This window comes from Artemia franciscana, unplaced genomic scaffold, assembly GCF_032884065.1.
Source record: "Artemia franciscana unplaced genomic scaffold, ASM3288406v1 PGA_scaffold_89, whole genome shotgun sequence".
Lineage (NCBI taxonomy): Eukaryota > Metazoa > Arthropoda > Branchiopoda > Anostraca > Artemiidae > Artemia > Artemia franciscana.
In genome coordinates, this window is record NW_027062717.1 from 1751193 (window position 1) to 1761898 (window position 10706).

General features: G+C 35.0%; 1 protein-coding gene across 1 annotated transcript in view; it reads right to left on the reverse strand.

The window, feature by feature from the left end:
* Window positions 1-6716, reverse strand: part of LOC136042255 (L-2-hydroxyglutarate dehydrogenase, mitochondrial-like) — a 31846-nt gene extending 25130 nt beyond the window's left edge. Inside the window, exons 1-2 of the mRNA XM_065727200.1 lie at window positions 6476-6716; window positions 2059-2342 (exon numbers count right to left, since the gene is read on the reverse strand). Coding sequence (XP_065583272.1) covers window positions 2059-2342; window positions 6476-6680 — 489 coding nt within the window. The 5' untranslated portion in view covers window positions 6681-6716. The remainder of the gene's footprint in view (window positions 1-2058; window positions 2343-6475) is intronic.
* Window positions 6717-10706: the final 3990 nt, after the last annotated feature.

Sequence of the window (10706 nt, forward strand, 5' to 3'; positions counted from 1 at the left end):
ACTTTGGTTTTGGAGTTGTTCTGTATTTCAGAAAATGAAAGAATCTGATTTGGAGGGGTAGGCTGACAAAAAAAGCCACTCCTGCACCATGAGATGGAGGGACACCATGTTTGTCTAGCTCATTAAAATCACAACATAATGTAATTACAGCATAAGAGTACTTGCAGCAAATTTTGTCAGTATAAAGTTGTAAATATACTATTAGCTCATTCTTAAATCCACTACAAGGTGGTAATAAATAATACAAAAAAATCATGCAAGATGCTTCTTCTGGGAGGTTTTTGGATCTGATCCAGAGCAATAGAACTTTGGTGCCATAACATGCAATAACCACTTCCAAACTTACAACAAACTTTCTAGTGTAATAGTTAGCAGTCAGGGACCTTACATTCACCCTCAATATTACAACTTTTGCAAACATGCAGATTTTTACATTTTTTACTTATTTTGTAAATAGAATTCCAGGCATATTTGCATATACCCTTATCTGTAGTCAATTCATAACTGTTTATCTTAATAGTCTTCACCTTCAGTTCACATTCATTAGCATTCGATTTTGTGTTATCTAGGCCAGATGAACATGTTATCACCAAGCTAAGTGAACTTCTGAAAATACAAATTTGATATGTCATCTCTTTGTTACAAGAAACATTTAAACATTTTTCATGATGAGATTTATTAACGATTATTTCCTGATTTTAATCCTCGTTAGCATCAGACAACCTTTTAGACTTGACTAAAGGTCTATGAATGCAGGTATTTCCTTGATTAATAATTCCAATTTATCCCTCATTGATATAAGGGAAAACAGTGATAAGTCCATTGGAGGGAGAAGTGTCACAAGTAGTAGTTTCTGTCTGGCAGTAGGCATTAGACTTATTGACTTCGAGATGATCATTAATATTTGGAAGGTTTGGAGCTAGAGGGGATGATTGGATTTCCATCAGAATGTTTGCCAGGTCATTGCCCAATAGACAACGTGGGGAGTAATTTATGGAGGTTGTGGGAGACTGGGAGACATATCAGCAAACATAATTGCCTTTTTTGGACTATCCTTATTTAAACTATTCTTTTTTTGAAGAACAATCTAGACATACCACTTTTGGCCCATTCAGAAAGTTCAATTTCTGCACATTATTCATGGAAGTACAATCCACAGTCACTGGATATCAAACAGTTTAAAGTCGCCCTGCAATGACAATCTAAGCTGTAATTCAACCCTTTGCAAATAATAGAGAAAATCTCGTTTTTTTATTTTTTTTACTCTTATATCTGCTACATGTCCTCTCTGTTGAACTTACAGACAATCAAAGTGGCTAAACCTTTGTTAAGCTTATATAGGGTGGCCTTGAGTGTCTGTCATTTATTATTTCTGTGCATTCACCCTCTGTTGACAGTGTCTAGTAATTCAACCCTTTGCAAATAATAGAGAAAATCTCGTTTTTTTATTTTTTTTTACTCTTATATCTGCTACATGTCCTCTCTGTTGAACTTACAGACAATCAAAGTGGCTAAACCTTTGTTAAGCTTATATAGGGTGGCCTTGAGTGTCTGTCATTTATTATTTCTGTGCATTCACCCTCTGTTGACAGTGTCTAGTGACATGACCAGCAATACTAAAACCAGACAAACTTTGTGCAATCAAAAGTCTTCTCTACAATAAATAAATGGATAAAGACGCTACTTAATTCTAAGACACATTTCTTTAGCATTGATGCCTATATCAAAAAACTTGTCGAAGCCCTTTCTCTTTGAAGTATTAGTTGAATGTGTCATTGCCCAAGCCACTTACATGATGATCATACATACTAAAAGCACATCTCAACACAGGAGACATAGAGATTCCCAAGATAGGGCAAATTAGGATCTCAGTTCCCAAAAGAGATTGGAAAAGCATGGGTCTAAAACTGCACCTTTTGGTCTAAGAATTAGTTCTCATACCAACACATAGAAGGGGAGATGAGGAAATCCACTCTCTGTAGATTGGTAAACTCCTCATTACTACCCAAACACTTCAATTTTGTGTATATAGGTCAAATAAAGTCTAGATAACAGTACCTTACAGAAGGGTTCTATTTCCTTTATTTTTTTCTCATCCACCATTTCAATTCCAGGGACACAATTCTGGAGAGCCCGTTTGTGAAGCTGTTCCAGTCTGCCAATTTCATCTTTATTTGTTGCAACAACTAACTTTCCACATCTCTTATATGGAATGTCTTTCTCATCAAGATACTTGTATGATAAATGAAGTCCTTCAACACAAAGTTTTGCCTTTAAGGAGCCTGGCTGATAATAAATACCAGCATGAATTACACCACTGTTATGTCCTGACTGATGAAAAGCTAGAAAGTATAAAAAATAATAATAATAATGTGCCAAAGTGCAAAAGACAACAATATTTGCCATATATCCTCAAAACAACAAACCAAAAGGACCAAACAATCAACTGAATATTAAATTGAAACCAAGAAATAAAAACGTTGTAGTGCTAAAACCTTGTAGTGTGTGCATAAAGACATAAAATTATAGCCCTACATGTCACATGGATATCAAATCTAGATTTGAGCATATTTTTTTTTTCATTTTTAAATCTGAAAAACAATATAAAAAAATATGCCACTCACTTTTACCCATTTCTCCCTCAGACAAGTTAGGATGATTGATCATGATTTCAACAACCCTTATAGGAAAACAAAACCAAGATCCAGGAAAAACATTGCCCTTGTACAGAAATGAAAATAACATACATTGCCAGTATATTATTCAAAACAAAAGTTTCAATGGCCATTAGAGAAATAGTCTACTTACTAGACATTTATATTTCATACGAGCTATTTTTGTCTTAATTGCTATTATTTTGTTAACAGAAATAGGAAAATGGGCCAATAATTTATAAAAAATTGCAAAAGGATATTTTTGAAAAGTAGGCAATTGAACAAAAAAAAAAAGCTTACCATAGGTGAAAATTACCATTGGCACAATATCTTGACTAAAAATAAAACATGAACAAATCAAAACCTGAAGGATGTATATAACATTTTATTGCAAAAGCTGTAATTTTCTCAAATTAATAACCAGTTAATTTACAAAAGCGACTAAAAGTATAAAACCCATAAAAGTTTAAGCGATAGATTTTTTATTAACTAAATCTAGGTGGATCAAATAAGTAATATATCTATAACATTTCAGTCCAAAAAATACTCAGGAAATGTCTTGATCCAATAAGTTTTACTTGATTTGGGCAGGTATTTCGTGTAATTTTATAAAATTGTATGGACTGAATGATGAATCAGAATCATGCTTTTACTTTTTTGAAGACTTGGAATTGAGACAATGTCTTGATTCTTCAAACAATCCAATTGTGCTAAGATTATAAAGGGAATATAAGTCATCTAGAGCCATTGATAATGAATAGGGTGTTGATTTTAGTTTTTAGCTGATGGGTTTTTTTTCTCAGGAGCATTTAGCAGAACCATCCCTCAGCCTTGCAGCAGTAGAAATCAACCCTGAGGGACTGTATTGCCAAGCAAAGCATCAATCCTCTGTGCCATCACTGGATTGACTGATTTGAAAATTTTAATAATAAACTTTTTTTTTCAATTAATGCTCAAACTTTATGAGACTGGATGATCAAATTTGACAGTCAGTCAATTGAAAAATCAGAAAAAGACTTGCATTTGATGAAAACATAAGCTTTTTAGTTTTATTCTTATTTATGTTTAATTATAAGATTACTCAAAAAATTCAGTTACAATTTTGGCACCCAATCTTCAGCATTTTATTAAACAAAACCATATTTTTTGTAGAAGCATTGTCTTCCTTTGCCAAGTTAAGAGAGCTCAAATACCTTAATCAATCAATAATGTTAGGGTAATATCTATTTTAAGTTTTGCAACAACTTTTGTTTCTAAATTGTCTTGATTATGCTTTGATGTTAATTTGATTAACTTATAAAACTTTTTCTACAAGACAAGTATTTCAAATAAAATAAAAAAAGATTCATTAAACCAAGAATGAGCAACAACTAAGTCAAATAGTCTTTCAAGTGGTAAAATACCACAAATCACCATCAAAAACTTCTTGACTTCAAGAAGTCACTGGATAGCAATGGTCATGCAGGAACTGGAAATACTGCTGGCAAGATCCAGATCAGTAACAGATGTCAGTCATCATCACTCACAGGGCAACACAGATCCATTGGACCTTATTGCTCTGAAGTGCAAATTAAGGTAATAAATAAATAAAACTCAAAACCAACTGAAATTACAATAAATAACTGAGTCAAAGTCAAACAAACAGCATAGGGCTGACAACCCCCATGCCTTCTCAAGACCCAGAACATAGACTAATTTGTACTTTACTGGGGAAAAGAATGAATGTGGATTGACAGTTTAGTATACATATACTGACACTTATTCCATAGAGTCTCAATAATTTTTGATTTGTTAAAGTTAAAAAAGTGAAAACATTTAAAATGCATTTTGTTTTCAGTAAAGTTCAAATGTTCTTGTCTTGATATGGCATGAGGGTTGTTGGCCCTACTCACCTTCATTTCTGCTTCTTTTGACATTGACCTGGTTATTTATTATAATTTCCAAGTACTAAATCTATCCCACAAGATTCAAAGAATGCCTAAACCAAACATGTACACAAAAAGGGGCAATAGAGATGAAGCAAATAAATATTAACCAATTATCCTTACAAGGTATAGTCATTATGGTTCTTTTAAATACTAATAGTCTACTATCACCTAATCAACACAAATTTTGCCCCAATCAATCAGTGGACACTAACCTTAGTCCTACATGCAAGCCTGTCCTGTCAACATGATATTATTGGATCTATTCAATAAAGCATGTCACAGGAGACTAAATTCAAACTCTGTGCAATGAACATCCATGATGATTTTGTAAACTGGATGATGCAATTTTTTACCAGTAGAAATCAGATAGTATGGGTATTTTATAACAGGATATCAATCTTCTCAGAATCAAAACATGTAAAAAGTGGAGTACCACAAGTAATAGTTTGGGGTTCAATTTTATTTAATATTTGTGTCAACAGTATGCCTTCAATCATCAAAATAAAATTTCCTTGTATACAGATGATTCAAAAATAATTATTCCTGTCCATGACCCACAAAGTGCCATAGCCATCCAAGCTAATACTAATGCATTCTCAAAGTGGGCAAAATTCTGGCAGCTTGAATTTAATATCTAGAAATACAGAATCATTCCCTTTGGAGTGAATAACCCCTAGTGCTAGTACTTTAAGGAATCCAAAAATGGTTCAAAACAGCTACTCATTTGTAGTTATGACAAAAAAGATCTGTGAGTCTTTGCTGATGATAAGGCCAGGTTTAATTTTTAAACACAGTCTAGAGTAATCAGTGCCAACCAAACTCTTGGTCTACTTGAAAGAATATTCTGTAACAGTTCTCCAGCTGTGATCACCAAGTTCTTAAAGGTCCTGATCAGAGCTTATTTAGATTTTGGAATGTGTATTACTACTCTAGTCAATAATGAAGAGATATAAATTCTGAAATCAGTACAGCAATGTGCAAATTAATGCACAAAAGGGATTCCAAAAATGTCTTTGTCCTACCTGATTACACAAGCTCAAAGTACCATCTCTTATATATACATATAGGTGAGGAGATACATCAATGATATACAAATCTTTCTTTGTACACATTTGGCACTTAGTTTTTATACACAGTTTATAGTAGTCAGTACCAACCAATCTCTTTGTTTTGAAGGGCATAGTTGCCCCCTACCCCATAGCAAACTATTTTCCTGCTTAAAAGGTAAAATTCAAGTTGATTGACTTTTGGCTATCTTGGAAAGGGGTTAGGTTAGGAAAATGAAACTTTCAGGGACAGGGCTATAGGCTATGTCCTGGGAAAGTATTTAGAAGTACCCATCTCTATTCTTTCTCCCTCTTGAGGGTCCTGAAATTTGTCTATATGACAGGTCTATACCTATTGAAATTTTGACAAAACAACATTTTACCTTCATTTTTAGTTACCTGTTGCCTTTTCTCTGCCTTTAGTTCTAAAAATGCAGTTTCTGTTATTTGAGTAGAATTTTGAGCCATAGACTATCAATGTCTTTTTTCAAAATTTAGGAAATGTATTTACATATCTTCAAAACCTTAAAATTGGGATTGAGCAAAGGTGTGAAGTTGAAAACAATTTTGTTTACTTTATTCAAGCAGAAGATTTATTTTGCAAGGTTCTACTTTTATAACACAGATATTTTTAAAGATTATCAAAGGTCGGGGCCCCTCTAGAGGGAGAAGGAATGGAGGTGGGTACTTCAAATTAGGCCTACCTTCCTGGGACATATTTTCATCTGTAGATTCATACCTGAACGTTTCATTTTCCTAACCTGCACCCTTTCTGAGATAGCAAGAAGTCAATTAACTAGAATTTTACCAAAAACATTATCAAACTGTAGTAGCTAAAGTACTCTACCGAGGGATTTTTCTTTCTCTAAAACCACTAGCTTCAGTGATGGATGTCTCAATAATAGCTCACGGGCTGAGGCAACTCCAACAATGCCTCCCCCAACAATAGCAATATCATAGTTTTTCTCCCTATCGGCTGAACTTGTAAAATAACGACAGACACTAGTTAAACCCAGTCTGTTCACATTCTTGTGAATAATTTGCTGAAGCATTCTGATATTTTGAAATATTTGCTTCTACGTAGCTTATTGTTTGCACACTGAAATGTCAAACATCTCTTTTCGTCGGTCAAAAATCTTTTTGTATTGTAAAAAATTAGATGTTTTTTGCCTGACAAGCCAAAGTCGTTTAGATTTTGCATAACTGGTAAAATGTGCTCGTTTTCTTATCTTCATGACCTCTTAACAAAATTCCAGCAGTCAAACAGTTTGAAGAGCCTATTTGACGGGCATTATTGACGTTTCTACGCCTTGGTTAGTAAAAAAACATTAATTTTCTTTGGCGCGAAAAAGAGCATAAAAAGCGGGTTCTAATAAAAAATAAAAGTGTTAACTCATATAAATTTTGTTCTCCGATTCATCAGCTATAGCCGATTTTTTGACTTCTTAAACTATTTCTAGACAACTTTTGTCTAAAAACATCTTCTAGTTTTGCATTCTTTAGGCCTAGTTATAAAGGGTTCAAAGCCCAGCTACGAATAAATGGAATAAACAGTAGCGACAAAGGTTATACTCTTCATTAAAAATATGTGATACAGATCTGAAACCGCAAAATATTCACGACTTCGCCTTCACGCCTGCACATTGGCAAATGTTTCCCATGGAAACATTACGATGAGCAACCTGTTTTCAAAATGGGAAACCTGTTTTCTGTGCTTTCTAATAACGACTCAATTAACAGACTTGCAATTAAATTGTAATAAAAAAAAAGAACTTTTTTTCTTTATAAGAATAAAAAGTGATAGAGGGAAACTCTTACAAGTCCTTTTTTCCAGGGGGAGTAAAGTAAAGTAAATGCTCTTTTTAGACGAATGACAAGTACGTCTCGAAACAATAAATAGGTCAGTTAGATATAATATGTTTATTGACAGATAGACATTTTGAAAATTATCAAATTAACTCTTTCATTCCCTTGATAATCGTGTGGTAATCTTCCATTTGTCTAGTGTCTCTTGTACTTCGGATACCACTTTCGAACTTTTGACCGTCAGCTAGCAGAAGTTAAGCACGTTTTTTGCGATACCTTTTACTCTCCTAGATGACATCGTAATTCATCAGTTGATCAGTGAACAGAGTAGGTTTTTCTGCCATGCCAAAAAAGTGAACATTAGGTGATTTTGAAAGCGGTACTGAATACGATGCAGCTGAGTCTTTATAGTTTTTATTATCTTGATTTGCTCCATAAAGTCTTTACTTTCAGCTTGTATTTATGAGAATCTTATTTAGTTATATCTTCATCCCTCGATTCTGTGTTTTCTTCAACGGTTACCATATGGTAGCCTTAGGTTTTGAGACGGTTAGTTTTCAAGATGCTTCTCTTATACTATTTTGTTTTTCACGGTTTATTGTGTTCTAGATTCTTTCTTTTCCTTCACTTTTCTTATTCTTAAAGCACTTCATTCTAATTTTTCTAATTTCATCTGATCACAATTTTCTGTTCCAGAGATATCGAGCCTCTCTTATTCCGTTGATAATTCCAAACCAAGAAAAGAGGAAGAACATATTTTCAAGGAGAGGAGCAAACGTGTAAGAGAGGAGCTCGCCCAAGACCAAGCTGCAGAGATGGCTCTGCTATCAGTCAGTAAATCTGTGAAGGTAATCATGTCTGCTGATGAGTCCAATCCCCTGGTGATAGCTTCGCACATGCTTCCCTAGAGCCTGTTCAGCCGGTTGAAGATCCTACAGAAGACTTACCTCTCAGCTTGTTGAACTGTGTCGAAGTTTTTACGGGTGGATATGACCAATTTGATGATGGAGAAGCCACTAAACTCCCCGTCACTGAAGCTCCAGCGTCTCTCATTCAATCGACAAATTTGTCACCTATTTATTCTTCAACAGTCCCCACCGTATCAAAGAAAATTCAAGATGCTACAAAAGAATACAAGTGGCTTAGAAAAAAGATCGAGTCCTAGGATATTACCTGGAAAGGCTCCCTCCCAAAAGCAATAGAAATTCACTTACCCATTTTTTTTTATCCAGAATTTTCATCGCGGACAGTATGGTTGCTGGATTAGTTGACCAATTCAGTCCGCATGCAACGAGGAAAACATAGGCTAGGATTGCCCTAAAGCTAACCAAAGACGAAATGAATCGGTTCCTTGGAGTACAGATGCTCATGAGTATTGTAAAGCTGCCAGCTCTGAGGGTGTACTGAGCGCATTATTCGGTCTACTCCAATTGCAGAGGCTATAAGCCGTGACAGATTTTTGACGATACGACAGTTTCTTCATATCAATGACAATAGATCAAACTGATCATGATATGCTACACAAAATTAGACTAACGTACGACGAGTTCAAGAAGTATCTAAAAAGCATACCGCCTGAGGAGAGACACAGTATAGACGAACATATGATTCCCTTCAAGGTTCGGCTACGTTTTAAACAGTACTTGAAAGACAAGCCTCATTCATGGGGCGTAAAAGTGTTTACGAGAGCAAGCGTGAGTGGGATCGTCTATGACCAAGACATCTACACAGGAAAAAGCACAGTTCTTTGGATGTGGGTGCTGACGTCGTCCTTCGACTGATCGATAATGAGCCATGGAGAATGAATTTCAAGCTGTACTTCGACAATTTTTAAACGTCTGTTGACCTTATTTATGCCTTATATACCAATCACGGAATTGAATCATATGGGACGATGAGGAGTAATCATATGAAAGGTGCATTTTCGGAAAGTGATGCATCAATGAAAAAGAAAGGGCGAGGAAGCTATGATTATAGGCTCGAGAGGCACACGTCAGCCTCCATTGTGAACTGGTTTGACAATAAACCAGTGTGTTTGACCATCCTACTGTGTTGTGGATCCAGTCGACCAGCGTCAAAGGTGGAATGGAAGTACTCGTAGCCATGTCGAGATAGATCGCCCATGTGGTGTGCTTGAGTACAACAAGTCAATGGGTGGTGTACACTTGTCTGATATGCTTGTGGAGTTTTACCGCACTGACATACAGTTCAAGAAAGGGTACATGCGAATAGTCTATTATTTCCTTGACTTAGCTGTGACAACGCTTGGCTTCTACATAGGCGGAGCGTGAAGACCTGGGTAGACAGCATATGTGCCTGATGTACTAATTGATGGATATTTGCAGATCCTTGATAGTGTCAGGAATTGTCAATAGTCCTCGTGCTGGTTGACCCTCTGTCAGTTTTCCTACATAACAAAAAACAAAAACTAAAGAAGCAGGTATGCCGCCAGAATCGGTGCGATATGATACTGCTGGCTATCTACCCGATACAGTCAAAAAGGGATGGTGCCCTTACGTAAAATGTGCAGGGAGTGCAACTAGCTGAATTCTTTGCGTTAAATGTAAAGTTCGGTTTCTTCTGAATAGAGACAGAACCTGTTTTATGAACTTCCATATTAAGTGAAATAAATCTTTTTATCCTAAAGTGGTAACCATTCCAAAAATGGTAACCATTTCCATTTCAGTTTGTGAATGAAATAAATAATTAAAGTTCAAATTCCGTTGAAACTAACCTTACGTTGATTATTATTGCAAGGTTTCAGAATTTTGCAAGCACTCCTTTAATATTCAGGCATGAAACGGTTAAAGAATTTTTTTTTCCAAAATTCATATTATTTATCCTGTGGCTATAAAGAATTAAACCAGGTATGCAATAGTTTTCCAAAACCGGACACATTTTCATTGGATAAAACTCTGATTATAATTAAGACAGATACGAATCTTAACAAATTACCCGAGAGAGAGAACAATTACAAAACGCAAACAAAAATGCAAAAAGTGCAATTTTTATTTGACTAAATAAGGGTATAAGGACAGAAGAAAGAAGAACACAAAATAAAATCATCAAATTTCAAATAAAAAAATAAAATAAAATTACAATCGTTACTCAACGGCTTAATCTTATTTTCATATTTAAGAAGAATGACTAGACTCATGTCCTTACGTCGACAGTTATAAATATCTAGGAAATGGTTACGCATAAATAGTGACAAATAAAACAATTATAGACCATAGTTTTACTCTCGGCCGTCCTGCTTCTCAATTTCAGTC